The sequence below is a fragment of the Chenopodium album genome, chromosome 3, assembly GCF_948465745.1.
Source record: "Chenopodium album chromosome 3, dcCheAlbu1.1, whole genome shotgun sequence".
Classification (NCBI taxonomy): Eukaryota; Viridiplantae; Streptophyta; class Magnoliopsida; order Caryophyllales; family Amaranthaceae; genus Chenopodium; species Chenopodium album.
In genome coordinates, this window is record NC_137836.1 from 80,568,042 (window position 1) to 80,591,435 (window position 23,394).

The 23,394-nt window shown below is 35.5% G+C and overlaps 3 protein-coding genes across 3 annotated transcripts; 1 reads left to right on the forward strand and 2 right to left on the reverse strand.

Moving 5' to 3' along the window:
* Positions 1-56: 56 nt before the first annotated feature.
* Positions 57-4,874, reverse strand: LOC145624429 (uncharacterized). The gene is made up of 7 exons (XM_081677460.1): positions 4,750-4,874; positions 2,949-3,821; positions 2,803-2,865; positions 2,618-2,698; positions 2,400-2,458; positions 2,242-2,322; positions 57-505 (listed from the first exon to the last, which is right to left on the reverse strand). Exons 2-6 carry the CDS (start codon positions 3,816-3,818, stop codon positions 2,265-2,267), a joined length of 1,131 nt encoding a protein of 376 aa, XP_081533586.1. The 5' UTR covers positions 3,819-3,821; positions 4,750-4,874; the 3' UTR covers positions 57-505; positions 2,242-2,264.
* A 7,835-nt stretch (positions 4,875-12,709) lies between these two features.
* On the forward strand, positions 12,710-18,620 carry LOC145624430 (receptor-like serine/threonine-protein kinase ALE2). The gene is made up of 10 exons (XM_081677461.1): positions 12,710-13,230; positions 14,107-14,238; positions 14,360-14,593; positions 14,960-15,061; positions 15,244-15,345; positions 15,447-15,818; positions 16,019-16,321; positions 16,789-17,181; positions 17,290-17,536; positions 17,684-18,620. Exons 1-10 carry the CDS (start codon positions 13,113-13,115, stop codon positions 18,360-18,362), a joined length of 2,682 nt encoding a protein of 893 aa, XP_081533587.1. The 5' UTR covers positions 12,710-13,112; the 3' UTR covers positions 18,363-18,620.
* A 53-nt stretch (positions 18,621-18,673) lies between these two features.
* LOC145624431 (protein HOTHEAD-like) lies at positions 18,674-22,053 on the reverse strand. The gene is made up of 4 exons (XM_081677462.1): positions 21,557-22,053; positions 20,614-20,924; positions 19,902-20,287; positions 18,674-19,766 (listed from the first exon to the last, which is right to left on the reverse strand). Exons 1-4 carry the CDS (start codon positions 22,033-22,035, stop codon positions 19,143-19,145), a joined length of 1,800 nt encoding a protein of 599 aa, XP_081533588.1. The 5' UTR covers positions 22,036-22,053; the 3' UTR covers positions 18,674-19,142.
* Between the last annotated feature and the right edge of the window lie 1,341 nt (positions 22,054-23,394).

Below are 23,394 nucleotides of genomic sequence, written 5' to 3' on the forward strand. Positions count from 1 at the left end.
AGTCTTGAAATTAAAGTGTGATAATATCCATTCAAATAACACTTGAAAGTTGAAACTTCAACAAGGCAAACTAGGCTTTTCTTATTGATCAAACAATCACCAAAATTCCTACCAGAGGTTGAGACATGTTCGAAAGTTTTATGGCAAAAATTACATATTAGTAATTCATGAACATGCTGCACCTAAAAATGATCTTTATTACAGAGCAAGAATACTAAAACCTTAAAAGAAAACAAAAGAACAGAACTAGAACAAGAAGCTGCCCCAATTCACTGAGATTATGATATTTTACACACACATTTTATCAGATCAAATGGGGCTTTTATTTAACGAGGAATATTATTCCAAGAATGTAGCTTCCACAACCATTATCACCATCAACGTTCCAAGCACTGCTATCAACATTCAAAGATTGTGGGATTTATTACTATCTGATCTTAAATTGCAATCCCCTGACGATGAGCCATAAGTTACTGCAAACCAGAGCCCTCATGAAATCCAAAGCCTGGGAGAAAGCAAAGTTAGCAAACAACACATAGCAGTTAGCAGGGAGGAGGCACAAATATTTATCCCAGCTAACTTCTTTGGTATTAACAATATTTAATAGAACTGTAACTCTGATCCTCAGTTGACATCTAGAGAAAACATGAATGTGTACACGATACATCTTAGATTAAAAAATAAAAAATAAAAAAATAATAAAAGAAGAAGACGAAGAAGAAGAAGAAGAAGAAGAAGAAGAAGAAGAAGAAGAAGAAGAAGAAGAAGAAGAAGAAGAAGAAGAAGAAAAAACTCATAAAGACCTGATTCAAAAGTTCCGCTGTCCAAAAATTGCTAGGATAGAATCTTGATATCGTGGGGCATCTAGGGTGAGACTATAAGCTATCTTCAGCCTCGCAAAGATGGAGCTATATTCCTTGAGCTTAGCTCAAGAGAAGATAGAGAGAGGGAAGCTGAAGCAAAATAGCAAGAAAAAAAGAAGTAACAAGGGACTCATTCAACGATGGAAAGGCATTCTGTTACACTAAGTGTTCTTTCATTACCTTTTGTAGTGGATCAAAATGGCATCTAACTCAGGGCAAGAATGTACGAGAATAAATTTTTTCTTGAAAATCTGGCTGAGCAATTAATCTTGTTATAAAGTTTTGAAGAGGGATGAGAGAGGGGCAGGGGGAGGGGGGGTGGGGGCAAGGAGCAATCCAAGGTCCTGAATATATTCATGGCCTTAAAATGAAAGATTACCCCGGCCAGGTGGCACAAGCCTATTTCAAAAGGGCAAAGGCAAACTCACCTGCGTAACATCATCCTCCCAGTCCTTGTAAAGAGATCAAGGCAAAAATTTGGAGAAGGCTTTCAAGTTTCAACTATCTTTGCAGATAGTTAGCCTAAAGGTATATGTTACACTAGGGATCCAGAACTACAGTAGGTAATTACATGCTGATTCCAGTGACAATAATCCATGAATTTCAGGAATTTATGCGCCCATGAAACAATTGAAACCCACTGAGTGATCTAAAAAATAAACTACGGAAAGGTTTCCCCAAGTAGGTTGCCTTGCATTCTAAATCAGTTAAGAATCAGAATACTCAAATCCTAAGCTAAATTATGGTTAGATAGCAACCAAAATTTAAAAGAGGGTTCACAGAATACCAATTAGAGTAGTCATAATAGCCTCCAGGACTAAATACTTACGGAGCATAATGTGGACCACACTAAGAAGGTATACTAGACTTTGAGTTCTAATGCCATAAATAATCTTAAAATACAATGTGAGGAAACATCCCTTACATATGATCTACGGAGTCCATGTAAACAACTCCCTGCTGATAAAATTGTGCCAATCTATGATGAGGAAGACCATAATATCAAAGTAGAAAAAGATACTTGATATAAAATTTCAAAACTGCCCAAAAGGAAACTCAACCATACAAGCACTCTATAATCTTCTCACACTGCTCAATTATTTCCTTGTGTGGAAGCATATGTAACATTCTGATTCTCCTATTTTCCTTCAAGACTAAAAAACCAAAAGGAAATTCTCCAATAACCTACAAATTAAGTGAGGCACAACAAAGTATCTTCTACTGACAATCTTTATAGTTTTCAATGACGAGTTCTGTAGCAAGACTAAGTGCTAATACCACAGCTACACACTCAAACAACAGCTTATGCGGTGGTCATTTATTTATTGTTTGGTATCAGTTAAATTTTAAGTAAATCATGCAAACCCAAAGTGCTTACCGAAATTGGAGTTCAAACATGTATCAGGGCTCCGATTTAATCAGCTCTTCCACAGAATTTTTATAGTTGGAAATTAAATCCCTGGCATGAAAAGAAAGATGTGTTAGAGAGCAGCACAAAACTGACATTAAAATGCATGAGATTTCTGAGCATCATACCTCCTTTGATTGAGCAATCGCTCGCTTTCTTCCAGCTTGCGCTTTTGCCCTTCCACTGTCTGCAGGTTATTAATGACCGAGCCAAATCTGAGAACTTTTAGTGAATAAAAAACAATGGGACCTTATCCACAATAAAGTAGAATCAAATAGAGACAACCGCCAAAACAATCAGGCAAACATTGCACTTGATAAAAGTTGCAAATCATGGATAATTTTACCATGGCTTTTGAATTAATTGTCCCTGCAATAGAGTTCAAAAGTTGTTGGCACTTCTCAAAGCGGCTGTTCAGCTCCCCAATCTACACCCATAAGAAACACAATAAGATACCCCATCTGTTGGCTTAATTTAACCCAGATAATAGAAAATAAGTAACACAACTCAAATAGAAAGAGGAGGAGAGACCAAATTATCAGCATGCTGATCCCGAGTCCCATTCTCAACTGCATCAGCTAGATTTTCCACCAACTGCAACATCAATTTTTCACAATCATAAATAAGAAAAAACAGATTATAGCATTCGGTTTTGTTTTAAGCAAATAAAATCTCACATTTAAGAGGTGGAAATGAGAAGCAAGTGACTGATGCTGCTGCGGCTGCTGTGGTTGTAATTGCAGTTGCTGCGACTGTTGTGGTGATTGTTGCACAAGTTGTTGTTGTGGTTGCAGCTGTTGTGATTGCTGCTGAAATTGTGATGGTTGCTGAAATTGTTGTTGTTGGGGCGATTGCTGTACATATTGCTGTTGAAACCTCTGTGTTTGTATTTGTGGTGGCGGCTGCTGCTGCTGCTGTTGTTTAGGGGACTGTTGCACAAATTGCTGCTGCTGTTGTTGGGGTGAAGGAGGAACATACTGTTGCTGCTGCTGTTGGGGCGAAGGAGGAACATACTGTTGCTGCTGCTGTTGGGGCGAAGGAGGAACATACTGTTGCTGCTGCTGTTGGGGCGAAGGATGAACAAATTGTTGATGTTGTTGTTGAGGCGAAGGATGAACAAATTGTTGCTGTTGTTGTTGTGGTGAAGGATGTACGTACTGTTGCTGTTGTTGTGGTTGCTGTTGTTGTTGAGGTTGCTGTTGTTGTGGCTGCTGCTGTTGTTGTTGAGGTTGCTGTTGTTGTGGTTGCTGCTGTTGTTGTGGAGAGGGATGAACAAATTGCTGTTGCAGTTGTTGTTGAACAAACTGTTGTGGCTGTTGTTGGGGAGATTGCTGAATGTATTGTTGGTGTTGCGGTGACTGAAACTGTTGTTGTTGATGATGAAGGCCAAACTGTTGCTGTTGTTGTTGCTGAAGATGAAACTGATGTTGGTGCTGGGGCTGAGACGAGAGAAAGAGAGGGTCTTGAGTGGAGGCTGTAGATAAGTTGTTATGCGTAATGTTGGGGATCATACTCCAGCTTCCTCCTCCATATTGATGATGATCCATGATCTTTGCCAATACCACAGATCCACACAGATAGAAAATGAGATGGCATAATTCGCTACAAAAGTGCTAATGTATACAAAACAAACAAAGCCATTACACCAATTACATAAAGATTAGTGCCGCTTCTTAAAATACCCTACTGTAATTTACAGGAATGATCTCCAACCATAGCTAAAAGCAAATTCTAAAACTCTTTTGGTCATATCACGTCTATTGAATCGCTCTACATCAAAGAAACCTTAATGATCACCCAATTATCTAAGGCTCACAATTTACAAATCTAAACTAAGAAGACTTTTCCACAATCCTCCAATCCACACAACTCCACTCATCCGTCGTCCAACCTCCTTCTTACCATCTTAAGAAGGAATTCTATTGAATTCATTCCAAAAATAACTAAACAACATTCATTGGTACTTGAAGATTCAAAATCATTCTAATGTACATTATCAATATATTTATCCAATGTTACCGCCACAAATAAGTAGACGGCCTCGCGTCTACATCAATTAAGGTATCTGGATCAACTGAATGATACTGACTGTTCCAAATTTCTAAGCTCCAATTCTCAGAACAACCCTTCCAACATAAATGCAAAAGTAATACAAAGTTTTAAACAACAATAGTTCATCAATTTACTCACAACTACAGTAGTAATTAAAATCAAGATCATTAAATTCTCAAAGTATGCAGATGTAAAATAAGCAAGTTCGTTATTAACCAAAAATCTGAACAAACGTTTATTATTTAATTATGATGATCAGTTTCTTCAGTAGATGTAATTGAAAGATAACAAAAATCTAATTAAGGCCAAAATCAGTAGTTAAGAACAAAATACATAATTCAAAAGATAATTGTCGATCCAAATTACCCACAATTTTTTTGCCCCAAAAGAGAAATTACTGAGAATTCAAAAGAAACGAATTAATACCTGCAAAATTGGTTTGAAGCAAAAATTGAATTAAATTTGGTGGAAATTGGAGGATGAAGAGTTTGAAAATTGGGAGGAGAAGAGAAGAGCGTTTTTACTCGTGTGCCTCTGTTCTTTAGTTTGCTTTCAGGTTAAACGACTGCGTTTTTGGATTCGTTGCTTTAACTTCCTAACTTTGCTAGATTTTTATTTTTTATTTTTTTTATTTTTATTTTTTTATTTACGAGGATTAATGAGTGTTCTATTTTGATTTTTACACTATTTATTTACACCATTTTAATCAATGATTATGCTTAATTGAGATCAAATATAGTCATATGATTTAAGTAATACTTACGGAGTATATTCAAGTAATACCTTGGCAAATATGTTGGCTAAAATGGAGCAATTATTGAGAATAAAGGAAGTATTGTGCTCAGTATATAAATAAAATAGATTTCTTCTTGAGATTGAGTCATAATTGTTGTTTTCTTTTTCAAATAAAATAATGGTGCGAAACCATAAAATCATAATTGCAGCACTTACCAATTTATGAAGTATTGTATAACGTTTTTACAAGGTTAATTTTTAAATTACCACCCAAAAATGAACCATTTTCGAATTAATCACCCATTTAATTTTTTATTTTAAATTACCACCCTTTAAATTAAATAAATGCTCAGATTACCACTCATTTCAAAATTAGGTGGATTTTACGTCTGTAGGCCCCACCTAACACTTATTTGGACCATTTTGACTGATTTTTTCCCCCGATTTCTCTTTAAAAACGCTCTCTAAAATTTTAGTTCACATTTCCTTCACCAAATTCTACCAAATTTCAAATAGAAAGATGTGAATTGAAGTTAAGAGAGCGTTTTTAAAGAGAAAATTGAGGAAAAAATCAATTAAAGGGGTCAAAATAAGCGTTAGGTCGGGCCCACAGACGGAAAATCCACTGGATATTTGAAATGGGTGATAATCTGAGCATTTATTTAATTTAAAGGGTGGTAATTTAAAATAAAAAATTAAACGGGTGGTTATTTTGAAAATGGTTACATATTTGGGTGGTAATTTAAAATTTTTCCTTTTTACAATGGTGAGTTTGAGTGTTTGATGAGTCATAAAGTGTATGTTGTACTCCCTTCGTCTAGAGATGTCAATTCGGGTAAACAGGTCAGGTTTGGGTCGGGTAAAAGTGGGTCGGGTCAACTCGGGTTGGGTAAATTCAGATTAATTCCATAACCTATGCAGGTCGGGTTTGGGTTGGGTCATGCTTGAGTCGGGTCACGTCGGGTCATACTTCTTATCGGGTTTAAGTCGGGTTAATAACAGGTCGAGTTACATTCGGGTCGGGTGAACAATAGGTCGGGTTTAATTCGGGTTTTCACGGGTTAAAACTGGTTAGGGAAATTCTCGGGTTTGAGTCGGGTTCGGTTACGGTGCAAGTTGTAAACCGGTAAATTGGTCGTTTAAAAGAAATTGAATGGTTCCACACACCCAATTGGACTCTCGGAGGGTATTAGGGACCATGGTAAATATTTCGGCAATTTTTATTCACAGGTGAAAAAAAAAAGTCAACAAATTCCAAAATTAAAGGCTAATATCCACGCTTTTTGAGAAATTTTGGAAGTTTCGGGGCCCGGTGTCGAAAAATCTTGAAATTCTATGGGATACATCTCGGGGTCATATAATGCCGTTTGAAACCATATATTATCATTATTTGTTGTCATAAATGTTCGTGGTAGGCTTGAATTAATGAATTCGGTGCAAGTTGTAAACCGGTAAATTGGTCGTTAAAAGGCGAATTGGATGGTTCCACCCACCCAATTGGACTCCCGGAGGGTATTAGGGACCTTGGTAAACATTTCGACAATTTTTATTTCCGGGCGAAAAAAATTCAAAAATTTTAAAATTGAAGGCTAATATCCACGATTTTTGAGAAATTTTGGAGGTTTCGGGGCCCGGTCTAGAAAAGTATTAATATTTTAGGGGATACATCTCAGGGTCATATAATGCTGTTTGGAACCATATATGATCATTATATGTTGTCATAAATGTTCGTAGTAGGATTGTGGTAATGAAATCCGTGCAAGTTGTAAACCGGTAATTAAATTGGCCGTTTAAAGGCAAATTGGATGATTCCACCAACCCAATTGGACTCCCGGAGGGTATTGGAGACCATGGTAAACATTTCGGCAATTTTTCTTTCCGAACCGAAAAAAAAGTCAAAATTTTCAAAATTGAAGGCTAATATTCACGCTTTTTAGAAATTTAGGAGAATTCGGGGCCCGATGTCGAAAAGTCTTGAAATTCTAGGGGATACATGTCATGGTCATTTAATGTCGTTTAGAACCATATATGATCATTATTTGTTGTCATAAATGTTCGTTGTAGGCTTGAGTTAATGAAATCGGTGCAAGTTATAAACTGGTAAATAGGTCGTTTAAAGGCAAATTGGATGGTTCCACCCACCTAATTGGACTTCCACAGGGTATTTGGGACAATGGTAAACATTTCAGAAATTATTATTTCCGAGCGAAAAAAAGTCTAAAAATTCCAAAATTAAAGGCTAATTATCCACGGTTTTTGAAAATTTTTGGAGGTTTCAGGGCTCGGTATCGAAAAGCCTTGAGATTCTAGGGAATACATCTTGGAGTCATATAATGCCGTTTGGAACCATATATGATCATTATATATTGTCATAAATGTTCATGGTAGGCTTGAGTTAATGAAATCGGTGCAAGTTGTAAACCGATAAATTGGCCATTTAAAGGCAAATTGGATGGTTCCACCCAGCCAATTGGACTCTTAAAGGGTATTAGGGACCAAGGTAAACATTTTGGCAATTTTTATTTTCGAGCAAAAAAAGTCAAAAAATTCACAAATTGAAGACTAATAATATCCACGCATTTTGCGAAATTTTGAAGGTTTCGGGACTCGGTGTCGAAAAGTCTTGAAATTCCGGGAATACATCTTGGTGTCATATATGCCGTTTGGAACCATATATGATTATTATATGTTGTCATAAATGTTCGTGGTAGACTTGAGTTAATGAAATCGGTGCAAGTTGTAAATCGGTAAATTTGTCGTTTAAAGGCAAATTGGATGGTTCCACCCACCCAATGGGATTCCTAAAGGGTATTAGGGACCATGGTAAATATTTCGTCAATTTTTATTTCCGGGCAAAAAAAAGTAAAAAAATTTTCAAAATTGAAGGCTAATATCTACGCTTTTTGAGAAATTCTGGAGGTTTCAGGGCCTGTTGTCGAAAATTAAAGCTTTAAGATTTTAGGGGATACATCTCGGGGTCATATAATGCCGTGTGGAACCATATATGATCATTATATGTTGTCTTAAATGTTCGTGGTAGTCTTGAATTAATGAAATCGGTGCAAGTTGTAAATTGGTAAATTGGTCGTTTAAAGGCAAATTGGATGGTTCCACCTACACAATTGGACTCCGGAAGGGTATTATGTACCATGGTAAACTTTTCAACAATTTTTATTTCCGGACAAAAAAAAAGTTAAATAATTCAAAAATTAAAGACTAATATCCATGCTTTTTTAGAAATTTTGAAGGTTTCGGGGCCCGGTGTCGAAAAGAAATAAGATTTTAGGGGATACATCTCGAAATCATATAATGCCATTAGGAACCATAAATTACCATTATATGTTATCATGAATGTTCGTGGTAGGCTTGAGTTAATGAAATTCGGCGCAAGTTGTAAACCGGTGAATTGACCGTTTAAAGGCAAATTGGATGACTCCACCCACCTAATTGAACTCCCAGAGGGTATTAGAGACCATGGTAAACATTTTGGCAATTTTTATTCCTGGGCGAAAAAAAGTCAAAAAATTCAAAAATTAAAGGTTATATCTGCGGTTTTTGAGAATTTTTGGAGTCTTAAGGGCCCGGTGTCGAAAAGTCTTGAAATTCTAGGAAATACATCTCGGGGTCATATAATGTCGTTTGGAACCATATATGATCATTATTTGTTGTCATAAATGTTCGTGGTAGGCTTGAATTAATGAAATCGGTGTAAGTTGTAAACCAGTAAATTGATCATTTAAAGGCAAATTGGATGGTTCCACCCACCAAATTGGACTTCCTGAGTGTATTTGGGACTATGGTAAACATTTCGGCAATTTTTATATCCGGGCGAAAAAAATCCAAAAATTCCAAAATTGAAGGCTAATATCCACGCTTGTTTAGAAATTTCGAATGTTTAGGGGCCTGGTGTTGAAAATGATTGAGATTTTAGGGGATACATCTCGGGGTCGTATAATGCCGCTTGGATCCATATATGATCATTATATGTTGTCATAAATGTTCGTGGTAAGCTTGAGTTAATGAAATCGGTGCAAGTTGTAAACTGGTAAATTGATCGTTTAAAGACAAATTGGATGGTTCCACCTAGGCAATTGGACTCCTTGAGGGTATTAGTGACCATGGTAAAAATTTCGTTAATTTTTATTATCTTGTGAAAAAAAGTCAAAAAATTCCAAAATAGAAGGCTAATATCCACGCTATTTGAGAAATTTTGGAGGTTTCGGATAGAGTTATCAATTTGGGTAAACGGGTCGGGTTTGGGTCGGTAAGAGTGTGTCGGGTCAACTTGGGTCGGGTCAATTCGGAATAATTCCATAACCTATGCGGGTCGGGTTTGGGTTGGGTCATGCTTGAGTCGGGTCATAGTTCTAATCGGGTTTGGGTCGGGTTCTATTCGGGTCGGGTGAACAATAGGTCGGGTTTAATTCTGGTTTTCACGGGTTAAAACGGGTTAGGGTAATTCTTGGGTTCGAGTCGGGTTCGGTTCAAGTCAATAATTTGCGGGTTAGAATCAGGTCGGGTCATTCCCGGGTTTGAGTCGGGTTCGGTTCAAGTCGATAATTTGCTAGTTATAATCAAGTCGGGTCATTTTCAAGTCGGGTCATTCTCGGGTTCAAGTCGGGTTCGGTTTAAGTCAATAATTTGCAGGTTATAATCAGGTTGAGTCATTTTCAAGTCGGGTCATTCTCGGACTCTAGTCGGGTTATGTTCAAGTCAATAATTTGCAGGTTACAATCAGGTCGGGTCATATTCGGGTTCAACTAACTATAAATAGATAATTATCATTTTTATCAAGCTAATTATTTCCTTTGACTATAATATATATGGCAATATACTAGGGAACTATAATTTATAATTTAGGAAGATAATTATCTCCTTTGACCATACGACAAATATATACTATATTTAACTCTTAAATTTGAGGATGATGCTCTTTTCTTTTGCTGGCTTGGACCGACTTGGTCTCCCTAGACAAAATGCTTTGATCAACAATAATAAGGTGGGCTAAATTGCATCTAAGGTGATTTGAAATCGGGTCAGGAACAATTTGGGTTGAATTTAGGCTGAGTCAATAACAAGTCGCGTTGATTTCGAGTCAGGTTAGTAATAGATCGGGTTGAATTTTTGGGTCGGGTTAGTAATAGGTCTGGTAAAATTCGGGTCGGGTCAATAACAAGTCGGGTTGAATTTGGGTCAGGTCAATAACAAATCGGGTTGATTTCAGGTCGGGTTTATAACAGGTTGGGTTAAATTCGGGTCGGGTTAGGAACGAGTCGGGTTGAATTCAGGTCAGGTTAGTAACAAGTCGGGTTAAATTCAGGTCTCACATACCCGGGTCAACTCGGGTCTAGGGTTGGTTTCAGGTCGGGTTTGGGTCACTATTTTTTCGGGTTCAGATTGATCGGTTAATAATCTCATTTGAGTCATTATTTCGGGTCGGATCAATTTTTGACAGCTCTACCTTCGTCTCATATATGATAATCCTATTTTGACTATTTATAGTCAACCTTTTGAAACTTTGGCCAAAAGCATACGTTGATATAATCATATGAATATATGATATATTGTTGTATTTGCCTCAATATGTAGTTTTGTAATATCAAATCTTTATAATTTTTGTTAATATATAATTAAAGATATTGATGGTCAAAGGTACATGTAAAAGATTGTGTAAAGTCAAAATGAGACTATCAATATAAAATGGAGGGAGCAGTAATCCCAGGTCTTGTTTAGTTCTCCTTATATTTGTTGATCTGATCTAGTCTGGTCTAGTCTGATTTGATCTGAATGTCAGATTTGACCAACTTTGACCTTAAATATACAATAATCTATATTGAAAAAATATATCAAGTGGGGTTTTGTTAGATTCGTAATAATGTGTATTTTATTAATATGTGATTTTTAGAATTTTTTTCATTACGAAATTAAAGATATTTAGCGATAAAAAACTGCATATAAAACGATGATCTGATCTGAACTTATTTTTTCTGATTTGATCTGATCTAAACTTATTTTATTAAAATAAGTAAAAATAATGTGAACTAAACAAGGCCTAAATTTTATTTAATTTTTGGTGTAGGGAGTTATTATAGGTACTTAGGTAGTGATGTAAATGCTACATGAACTTCATTATAGATACATCTTAAGATTGTTTCGTAAAAAAAAAAAATTAAATAAATTTTTTTTACCAACTTAGGGCCTGTTCCGATTGACTGAACTCAGCTGAACTGAACTGAACTGAGCTGAACTGAACTTATTAATTAGTGATTTTTAACTACGGATTAGTGATATTTGATTATTTATTGATTATTTATTACTATACATATGTGTTATACAAATGTACATATTAATAATAATAATAATAATAATATTATTATTATTATTATTATTATTATTAATTATTGATGATTATTATTATTATTTATTGATTATTATTATTATTATTATTATTATTATTATTAATTATTGATGATTATTATTATTATTTATTGATTATTATTATTATTATTATTATTATTATTATTATTATTATTATTATTATTATTATTATTATTATTATTATTGTTGTTGTTGTTGTTGTTGTTGTTGTTGTTGTTGTTGTTGTTGTTGTTGTTGTTGTTGTTGTTGTTGTTGTTGTTGTTGTTGTTGTTGTTATTTATTGATTATTATTATTAGTATTATTATTTCAATTATTATTGTTATTATTATTATTATTATTATTATTATTATTTATTGATTATTATTATTATTATTATTATTATTATTATTATTTATTACTTATTATTATTATTATTATTGTTAATATTATTATTATTATTATTGTTGTTGTTGTTGTTGTTGTTGTTGTTGTTGTTGTTGTTGTTGTTGTTGTTGTTGTTGTTGTTTTGTTGTCGTCGTCGTCGTCGTCGTTGTCGTCGTCGTCGTCATTGTTGTTGTCGTCGTCGTCGTCGTTGTAATAAGAGCTTAAAAGAATGGAATTTGGCTTTATATCATTAGCAATATCATTAGACGTAAATTAAGAGCTGAACTGAACTGAACTGAATTTCAACGAAAAAGAACAGGCCCTTACTTCGCTCCCAGATAAGTATATAGTTGAGTGAGTAGTTAATAGCCTCGAGGATATACTAATTAGTAATTACTAAAGACTATGTTTAAAGTAATTGTCAAAAATGATTCTTATAAACCTTTTGATAAACATTACTCCAAAGATTAGTCTTGTTTATTCCAATGTTTATGCCAATAAATCCTTTATATGCAAGATTACTTCATCTATTATCACTTTGAATAGACTTTTCATCAATCTCAAAACATCTTTGAAAATTCTAAATCCAAAATTGCAGTAATATGTCTTCTCCTATGCAAGAAAAATATGACAAGTTTACCAATTTTTTTAGGCCAAATTTTGTTTTTTCTTCCTTCTCAATTCTCATGTCTTTTAACTAAACACAAAATGCTCACCAACTAAACACAAAATACAGGTTAAGCTTAAGAAGATCACACAATTAAGACAAAAACATAACTCAAATCAAGCTTATAATAGTTCTTAATCCAAATAAATGTCCGAACTTTAAAAAAGTGCCAAATTATTTCTTTATAAAATCATTCCAAAAGCTATTTATAAACATCGCCTCACCCACCGACGTCTCCTTTATTGAATACTCATGGTCAAGATTTTCTCCCTCTCTCTCTCCAATGATCACTCTTTAAGTGTCACTTAACTTTCTGGTTACTAAATTTTGGGATTTTTTGATCAACTCTTGAATTTCTACTATACTTAATTTTGCTAAATTTTCAATCTTTTTGGGTGAAAATTCAAAGATTTATTATCAAATCAAGCATTTTAGTTGTTAACTAGTGCTTTCCACCTAAACCCATTTTTTGTGCTCCCACTAAACAGCATTTTCATTACTTTTCTTCAAATTTTTTATTTGTGGGTTTTTCTTGAAAATTTAAGTCTTTGGAAGAAAATAATCATGACCCATATTAGTTTTCAGATTTTTGATTCAATTTACACTTCTTTTTCTTGAAATTTTACTAGTTTCAATACTGGGTTTATGCATGAGATGAGAAAATTGAGTTCATTAATCAAGGTTTTAAGGTGGGAGATGATGAATTTGTTGGTGCTCAGAATAATTGTTATTGTGTGTTCTTTCCCAGTTCTTGGATCTGCAGGTAATGGGGTTTTACTGTATTTATGTTCCAAGTATGATTTTGATTATTCATGTCTACATTGTTATGTCTTGTGTGCTTAAATTGTGAAGTTATGTTGATTTGGATCAATGTGCTGACTTCTGTTATTATGTTGTTGGAATTTCAGTATTGTTCATTGACAAAATGTGCAATCTTTCTGTCTCAGTTTTGAAATCGATGTCAGTGAGTGATCCATGATTAGTAATTCTTGGTGTATTAGTTTCATGTGTTTCATTAGGATTCATGTGTAAAATCATTGAGCACTAAAATTCGACTACAACTGTCGGTGAAAATTCAATCAGTTTATTAGGTTTCTGGCAAGAAAATGATGTCAAGTTGAGCTGATTTCTTCAAATTCTTCCTGATTTTGTGTAGAAATGTAGAATTATCCGTTACTATGATAGACGGTCAAATGTGTACTACAATACTAATTTGGTAATGAGTACCTGTAGAGGTCTGTAAAGCATTGGTAATTTGCTTGGCAATGAGTAAAGATTCTAAGTAAGTGTAGATTTATTGAGTGTAATCTTTTTTAAATTATATGGTCCACTGCAATTAATTTAGAATACAGTGTGTCTGTACTTCAGGTTTTAGTAATAACTTGGAATCTTATATCATATCCATGTGCACGTTTGCTGTGGCAGATATGTGTCGTTTGGTATGGGCTGTATTATTTTAAGTGCATCAGTTGTTAATTAATGCTTAATAGAATTCCGTAGCATAATAGAAGGCGAATAATGTACTGTGAGTTGAATTAATTACTCTTCTTCATTTCTAGGCTCTTTAGTTTATTTGAAAAACGATGTTTACGCGTAGTGGTTCTGGTAACAAATGTTAAATAACTAATTTTGGCTTTAGATGCAAGAGACCATGCTGTATCTCCAGCAGCTATGCCTGTCTTCAGCAGCGACAGATATGGACATCCGGTTGCAGCACCTCATAAAAGCACCTTCAATTCTTTTCCTCATAGGAGTCATTCTTTTAGCAAAGGTATTCATTCAAAGAAATATACTTTTACTCACATTTGTGACTTTTGTGAGTGTTGATTTAGGCATGAGTCTATTGCCTGTCCACTTTGTGGAATTAACCATAATGTTTTTTCTTGTCACAGTTCCTACCCTGCATGGTTCTAATAGTCCTACATTTGCCTCCCCTCCACCTGCTGAATCTCCTTTTCGACATGTCCCAAGGGAACAGATCAATTCCCTGGGTTCTTCCCATGAAAATTCATATTCTGAGCATCATCGTGGTCATCATCATCATCATCACCATGCGAAGAACCATTATGAAAAATCAGCTGCAGGACCATCAAACCTGCTTTCTCCTCTGCCACACGGTTATCAATGTATGTTTCGTTAATTATGCTGTATGGCTATGGCTTTTTTTGTTGCATACATTGTTGCAATTTTTATTTAGTACACTGCAAAGCATCTTCACAAGTGTGAAAGATCTTTATTCATGACCATTGGAATTAATAATTTCCCTCATCAAGAGTACAATTAGTTATGATAAATGCTCATGGTGAGTAGGCTTGGTTTGTTTACAATCTTTATGTGCACATTCAAATATTAAAGGTAGGAACTCAGAGCTTATGCAATCAGCTACTTGTCTAGTTGTCTGATTGCTTGAATTTGGATATAGGTGCTTGAATTGTATAATATATATGTTTATTACCAATAAATTCTTATGTCTTATGGAATTCTTATGGCAGCTATGCACCCTGCTCACGAGATCACTCCATCTCGGCCCCCCTATTCTTCAACCTCAAGCCAGAAGTCACCTATGCCTGCACCGTCATCAATAGATTGGAAAAGTTAGTAGAAGTATAAGTTAATTAACAATTGCCTTCTTTTGTACTTTCTTGGTAGTAATCAATAACTACAATTGCCAAATTAATAGATTTTTCGGTATGTTGATCAAACAATTATTTTCTGAATTATGCAATAATGTGCTGACAGAGCGACATAACTGATATTGTTTCATTGTATTGGCTAGGGCCTTTTCAGCCACCCTCAATCTCTCCTTTGAGCTCTTCAGTAAAGATGTTTCCTCCTCCGTCTTCGACATTTGTATTACCATCTCCACCTCCTAATCAAGGTAACCACTTGCTTTTTCTATTTTCTAGCTACATCTGATTTTCTACTTGTCTAAGTAGAACCTTACCATCTCAATGTTGATTTTCTTCATTGAATATGTAGATTGTACATCAATAACATGTGTGGAACCAATGACGTACACACCATCTGGATCTCCCTGTGGTTGTGTGTGGCCAATGCAAGTCAGATTGCGACTCAATATTGCTCTATACAGATTTTTTCCTTTGGTCTCTAAGCTGGCTGCAGACATTTCATCAAGCCTTTCATTTAATCAGAGTCAAGTTCGCATCATGGGAGCAAATGCTGCAAGCCAGCAGCTAGAAAAAACTACTGTTCTTGTGAACTTGGTTCCTTTAGATGGAAAATTCAAACATGCTGTTGCATTTTCACTGTATGAGAAGTTTTGGCGCAAGCAAATTCATGTAAATCCCAACTTCTTTGGTGCTTATGATGTGCTAGACGTTCACTATCCAGGTTAGACATCATCTTGGGGATATTTCCTTACCTCTTTATCTTATACTCTCGTTGTGATGGTACAAATTAACAGCTGCCCAATTTCCTTAATGACTAAAGTAATAATATTTAATGGAACTATTGTAAGATAAATTCTTTCTTAAATTAATAGCGAAATCTGTATAATGTCTCACTTGTGTCATTCTTTGCTCCCTCTGCAGGTCTTCCACCTTCCCCACCTTCTCTTTCTTCAAATCTTGCTGCTATAGATGATCATCCCTTTCCTGCTAATTTTAAGGGCAATGGTGGGAGTTCATCAAAGCCTCTGGGAGTTGATATACCAAGAACTCAAACTACTGGTGGTCGTGATAGAAGCATGCGAGCTGTGATAATAATATCTGCAATAACGGCTTTTTTAACATGTGCTGGTATTGCATGGATATTGATAGCCAGACATAGATGTTCTGGTCCTCATCCTGAAGAGGCTCTAATGACTGAGGTGTCTTCCTTTACAAAGCCATCAGGTACCAGAAATATTAACGAATTTCTGTATAATATGTTGAGTTCGCTAAATATATATCTCCCCAATTCAGTTTGTGCTGTTATTAGTTATTCATAGTCATATCGCTATTTTAATTTATTTTCAAAGATAATTGTGATGGATTTATAGAAACTTATTATATATTTTTTTCGTGACCTTTTAGTGTGCTATCCTTTGGCCTGCCTTCGTAGATATGCTCTCATTTATTCTGCTTTGTATGTTTGCTCTTGTAGAAATTGTGGCGCTAGCATAAATTAGAAACCTTGGGTCTCCTAAGGTGCTTAACTAGAAATAGAACAAAAAATACCATATGATGTTTTGGAAAATTGAGTGAATTTTGTTCAGAATTCATTATGATATATGCTGAATTCAACTTTTTGTCATTTAGTAGGAAATCGTTTTTGTACTTGTAAATGGCTGATTATACAGTTTTTGGATCTGATGAAACAGGAGCTGCTAGGTCTTTGGCGGTAGGTAGCAAATCTCTTTTTAGTTCATTGTCTTTTGGCTCTGGGATGCTAAACTTTACAGGGTCTGCCAAAATCTTTAGTCTTCATGATATTGAAATCGCCACTGATGGATTTGACTCTTCGAGGATCCTTGGAGAAGGTGGATTTGGGGTAGTGTACAGAGGCATCTTTGATGATGGAGAGCAAGTGGCTGTTAAAGTTCTGAAGAGGGATAAACGCCATGGAATACATGAATTTTTATCTGAAGTTGAGATGCTAAGCCGTTTGCACCATAAGAATCTTGTTAAATTGCTAGGCATATGCACAGAGGATCATATTCGGTGCCTCATCTATGAGCTGGTTCCAAATGGAAGTGTTGAATACCACTTGCATGGTAAAAGCCAAGTTTTCCTTTTGGACATCTAATTCTATTTATTGTTAAGTTGAGATACTTTTATAAATATTTATGTCAAAAATGATTATGTATTTATGTTTATCCCAGGAGTTGCCAAGGAAGTTGTTGCTCCACTTGATTGGGCAACCCGCATGAAAATTGCCCTTGGGGCCGCTCGAGGTTTGTCCTACCTACATGAAGATTCAAACCCTTGTGTCATACATCGTGACTTTAAGGCCAGTAACATTTTGTTGGAACAAGATTTCACACCAAAAGTGTCTGACTTTGGATTAGCAAGAAATGCATTGAATGAGGGAAACCAACCCATCTCAACTCATGTAATTGGGACATTTGGGTATAATACTCTCTCTAATGGTTTTATTTATTGATATGATTCTTCTCCATTCTTAACTTAAGGAAGACTAGTTTAAAATTCTGATAAAAACTTGTTGCAAACTCAAATCATTTTATTCCTAATAGTCTAACTTGTTTTATTTTCCAGTTACTTGGCTCCTGAATATGCAATGACTGGGCATCTTCTTGTCAAAAGCGATGTTTACAGCTATGGTGTAGTTCTACTGGAGCTGTTAACTGGAAGAAAGCCAGTAGACTTTTCAAACCCACCAGGTCAAGAAAATCTAGTAGGATGGGCTCTCCCACTTCTCACCAGCAAGGATGGATTGGAAATTGTAATGGACCCCAACCTAAAGACGAGTGCTCCATTTGATAGTTTCTCCAAAGTAGCAGCAATTGCATCTATGTGTGTACAGCCAGAGGTATCCCGCCGTCCCTTCATGGGAGAAGTTGTTCAGGCCTTAAAACTTGTTTGCAGTGAGATCAACGATGCAAATGAGGAAGAACCAGGGAGTGATTCCAATCAGGCAAAGGTTTCAGTGGGTGAAGATATTAAAGGTGGTCAAATCCCACCTGACTTCCAAGTTTTCCTTGGGACTCATTATACTCCCCTTGGGTATGATTCAAGTTGTGATGCTAAGCTGCCATCATCGGCAGTGGATTTGGCAAGTGTTTCAGCAGAATTTGCAGACAGTGAATTTCAATATTCAGGAATGCATAGCAGTTCTGGGCCTCTGGGATCAGGGAAGAAAAAATCATTCTGGCAGAGGTTTAGCCGATTTTCAAGAGGGAGCATGAAGGAACATCTTTGGCCTGGAGCGCAGTGAATAAAGAATACTAAGCTATTCACCAATAATTAGCTACTGTCAATACATATAAGATGAGAAGTTTTGTTATCTAGAAGTGACCATTTGAAGTTTGTAGAACCTGCTTTGAACTTAAAAGACGGAAAAGGATTTAAATAGTAATTTTGCAGTGTTCTGAGCAAGGGCAGATGCTTGGATATTATTGCATACCCTGGAGTCATACTGTCGTAGGATGTGTGAAAATATTGTTGATTAATCTTTTGATTAACATCCGTTAAAGCCTTGGTGTTATAGAGTTCTAGCTCAACAGAATGAGACTTATGCGTGCTGTGGCTCTCTCAGGCTGCTGTGATTTGAGGTATGAATTTCTACACAAGTTCTTCAGCATTTCAGTGTCCAAATCAATAAGTCCATTTTAGTGAGGTTGTATTTTCTGTGATGAGGAATTACTGTGATCTATGTTTCTTTGCTTCTCAATTGAGCACTTCGTTTCAATACCAAACTAGTTACTGTGTTTAGAAGAAATCTGTTTTTCAAATGCATATCTTAATTTTGTTCTTTTTTCATGTAAAGTCAGAGCAAGTAAAAACTAGCTAGTACGTATACTTAGAAACTAAAGAAAGAGTTGATACAAAGTAGAGATATATTATAAAGGAGGACTCAGGACTAAAGAAATCTCTATATGATAAATGAGGGAAAATTATGAAAAAAAAATAAAAGAAAACAAGAAATACAGGACTGCAGGAGATCTTTCACTCAAAGTGTAGCTAGAGTTGAATTTTAGTACTTGTTGACACAATTCTATACATTAGCTCCTTCGCCGAGTCTTTCCGTGAGGATCTTCACTCCCATGTACCTTCCCATCATCATGACAGTTGCTTGAGGATTGGTTCCTGGGGATTCATCGAAGGTGGACCCATCGATTACACGAAGGCTATCAACCCCAAGAAGTCGATAATCAGGACCTACCACCTTGCCCATGTGGCAGCCGCCATGGTAATGCCACATGGTGACCACAGTGTCTTTACAGAACTGCTGTAAGGACTGAATGTCATTGGTGTGCTTAGGGATGAGGTTAACATTAGCCTGAACACTCATGTTCAGCAACTTCTCCATGGTTAAATTGTCATTGTTTATGTATTTAGCGAGGCGTTTGGATTTGACTATCTTCTCTATCATCTGTATGCTTTTAACACATTTTCTCAAATCCTGTGGGTGGCTGAAGTAATTATAGGTGACTGTAGGATTATCGTCGATGTTTGTGGTGTTAAGCTTCAGAACACCCGTGGAGATTGGTTTCGCCACCTTTCCTAGGATAAACCCGCCCATGAAGGCCTCAAAGGGTAAATCTTGTTTCACATCTCTGTATGCTTGGATTGCCTCTTCTGTTCTCTCCTCTGGAGGAATTGTTGAGAGCTGTCCAATCTGTCCAGGTGAAAAAAAAAAAAAAAAAATCACTGTTTATACATGGATTCGACGTTAGCTCGAATCTCAAACAAAACCGAGACTCTCTTGGTATAAAATGGCTAATATAGGAAGCACATCAAAATGAGCACAAACCTCAGCAGAGACAAGACCATTGTGTCTCTTGATGCTATTACCGGCCTGACCGAACCCATTGCTAGCTTCAAAGTACACACCGAACTTGGTTATCCCGGCAGTTTGAAGCAAAGACTGTTGCAAATGCTTCTTGAAAGGGACGAATATGGTGTTGAGAGGATTGTCTTGCACATCTCTTCCTACAAACTGGTTGTCAAGTACAAGAGGAATTTTCTTGTTAATGAGATCTTCCTTGGGTCCAATACCACTTAGAAGAAGCAATTGAGGGCTCCCAATTGCCCCACTTGATAAGATTATCTCACTTCCTTCTCTTTCTGATAGGTATGCTTCATGTTGCTTCTCATTTTCATCCTTGAAGATCACCCCTACCGCCCTCGGCTTTTCTCCTGTATTTTTTCAATTATATGGAAACTAATGATAAAAACTTGATAAACTTTAATCTACCCGTCATAAAACTTTAACTAATTTTTCACTAGCTTTGTTCCGCAACTAAAAAAACAGATGCCATATAAATAAGGAATGTAAATAGCGACAACAGTCAACTTTTCAGCATAAGAAAATAGTTACGCAATGTATATTATTATATTCCGTTCCATAAATTTATTTGTGATGTCCTTTTTGTAATTTGTAAGGTTAATTATCCAACCTTGATTACGACTGTACAAAATTAGATGTCAATAATATAGGGCAGAGTTTTGTAGGAGGCACGTACCATTAGTATCAAATTTGATCTTATGGACGGTAGCATGGATGTAGAGGTCGAGGTTTTCAGGGTCAGCTGAAGCCAGGAGTTCAGCAGCGGAGTGACGGCGGCCTTGTTGGTCGAAAATGGAGCCACTAATCTTGGTTCCATACTTGTGTTCGAAGGTGAATCCATTAAAAGGTGACACCCCAACCTCTAGAAGAGCATCCTTCACTGCAGCCTGCCAAGGCGCAAGCTTTGGCGCATGAACAATTTGGTTCTCAACCCAAGTGTATGCTTCATTTACTAGCTCCGGATCCCACCCCGCCTTCTTCACAAAGCTACATGTTATAAGGAACATTCAATCTAACGTACAAGTATCATTTCAGTAAAAAAAATATACACAGTACAAAGTAGAATAAGAATTGACTCTACTAAACCGCCTAATCTCACATATATTAATCAAATTCTAACTTTATTTTATAGGCCAGGCTCGTTAAATTAAAAGGGAATAAGAAAATCCTCACCCAAAGATCCTAGTAGGATTTGATATTTTGATCCCAAAAAGTAGTATGTAACTAGTTAGGCTGTTAATTAAGGGGCGGGATTTAAGTCTTTGTTAATGCAAAATTATATGGGAAAATACAAGTTAATGTGTCAAATAAACGAATTTTTGTTAATCTGATGACATTTTTGTAAATACATTGAAAAGGCAGGGTCATTTATTCAGAACTTTTGGTAAGCTGTTTAATTACTGTTTGCTTTTTGCTTTTACTGTTTGGTTAAAAAATTACACATGTACCCCTCAACTAATACATAAAAAGACACATATATCCCTCCACTAGTACTTGAAAAGACAATTATACCCCCAGATAAACAAATTTTGTTTATCTGGGGAATTGACTAGGTATTGCTCAAATTATATTGCTACAAAATAAAATAATAATTCGATGAATAATGAAAAGAAGCAAACCTTGGGCTAGCTCTAGAGTAGTAGCCAGCATTGATGCAAGTTCCACCACCAAGGACTCTAGCCCTTGCATTCATAACTCCGTCCGTAGACGTGAACTGTTGGGTGGCCGAGCTCGGTGAAGTATCTGCCAATGATATGTGAAAGTTCTCCATAAAGCTCACATTAAACTTGTCAAAGGGCACCCCTCCTCTTTCCAATAGTAGCACATTATAGTGTTGTGACAGGGTGACCGCCAAGGGACACCCCGCCGTCCCACCCCCTACTATGATGTAATCATAACTCGATTTCCCACCGTATGGAGACGATGAGAATGAGCCTCCATACGGTGTTGATGGTGTAGCAAATGCACTCGCCTCTTCGATGAAAGGGTAGTACATGTACTTTGGGTCGTTCTCTGCGATTGATTTCCATGAGTTAATCGATAGTAAAAGGCATAGGAGAAACAAGGGTTTGAATAATAATAATAATAATAAGGCCATGACTTAAAGCAAAAATATAATGAGAGGGTTAATTAGCAAATTAGATAATAGTGATTTTGATAGATGTCTAAACAAAGAAAGTATTATGACAAGTTAGCTAGGTAAAATGTGGCTCTTTCTCATTTGTCCGATTCACAATTTATATACACACATTCAAATTGACTGATGCATGCATGATGCATGTATATCTTTCAATTAGATATTTAGATTAAGATTATTTAATTAATTCATTATATTACCTACTACGCCCAATAACTTTTTTTTTGAATTTCTTAGTAACTTGTAAGAGAAGTTTTATCATATGTTCCTTCCCTGCCAACCCTAGAGGAAGAAAAAGCTAGCTAAGGTTTAATTAGTGTTAATAATGTACTAGATTTGGTGCAACTATTAGTAACTTTGTTGATTTTATGAGAGAACAAGTATCTTTGGGCACGTGACCACTAATCAAGTGATCCATAAAGCTAATAGTGAAGGTTGTTGTGTGTTGAGAGAATGTAATATAGATGTGATACCTCTAAGTCAAAACGTCCTTTGCCATTTGTTCATTATAATTATACTTAATTGAGATTATTAAACTTTGTTGTCATTCCCACCTTGAAAAAGATTGTGTGAAAGGATTACTGATAAGGATTGTATCAAGAGATAATCACATTATTAATGGCGCGTAAATCATATTGTCATCAACTGCTTGATTATTAGCTTCACGATATAGAGGTGATGAACATGCCAACTTCTTGTACAAATATTACTCCATTAATGTATTCTTCATAATCCATATATTCATTGCTAATAATATTTGAGATAAAACACAAACATACAAAATAAGCCTAAGAATATTTCCCCAAATTTGACAAACTGACAATTTATGTGAATCAAAGATTAAAATACAAGTAGGAATATGTAATTCACTCAATTTTTTTTTTAATTTTTCACAAGTATAAAACGAATATTATATGATATCATCAAGACATCATCTAACGGTCTAACCTACTAGCAAGGAAGGTAAGAATATAAGAATCAACCAATTTAATAATGACAAATCAACTAAAAGCTAAAAAAGAATAAAGAAAAATACGTTAAAGTAAATAAAAATGGTAACACCAAATATATGTATATTTATAAAAGACTATAATTAAGGAAGAGGTGAACAAACTTTGTGACTAAGATGAAGAATTTGGAGTCACCAACCAATCAATCTAATTCGTATAGATCAACTAACCCACTTACGAGGAGACATGAGTGAGAGTCGAGCACAATCCTACTCCACTTTTTTTTTTTTTTTTTTTTTTTTTTTTTTTTTTTTTTTTTTAGTATCGTTTGGGTTAGAATACATTGCATTATTGTTAAGTCTAAGTCATT

Coding starts and splice junctions, on each gene's coding strand:
- LOC145624429 (XM_081677460.1), bottom strand. CDS start 3,818: ATGGATCATCATCAATATGGAGGAGGAAGCTGGAGTATGATCCCCAAC. Junction 2,866..2,948: donor CTCATTTCCACCTCTTAAAT/GTGAGATTTTAT, acceptor TTGATGTTGCAG/TTGGTGGAAAATCTAGCTGA. Junction 2,323..2,399: donor CGATTGCTCAATCAAAGGAG/GTATGATGCTCA, acceptor TTTTCATGCCAG/GGATTTAATTTCCAACTATA.
- LOC145624431 (XM_081677462.1), bottom strand. CDS start 22,035: ATGGCCTTATTATTATTATTATTATTCAAACCCTTGTTTCTCCTATGC. Junction 20,925..21,556: donor TACTCTAGAGCTAGCCCAAG/GTTTGCTTCTTT, acceptor TATAACATGTAG/CTTTGTGAAGAAGGCGGGGT. Junction 20,288..20,613: donor GATCAAATTTGATACTAATG/GTACGTGCCTCC, acceptor GAAAAAATACAG/GAGAAAAGCCGAGGGCGGTA.
- LOC145624430 (XM_081677461.1), top strand. CDS start 13,113: ATGCATGAGATGAGAAAATTGAGTTCATTAATCAAGGTTTTAAGGTGG. Junction 15,062..15,243: donor GTCATCAATAGATTGGAAAA/GTTAGTAGAAGT, acceptor TGTATTGGCTAG/GGCCTTTTCAGCCACCCTCA. Junction 16,322..16,788: donor TTCCTTTACAAAGCCATCAG/GTACCAGAAATA, acceptor CTGATGAAACAG/GAGCTGCTAGGTCTTTGGCG.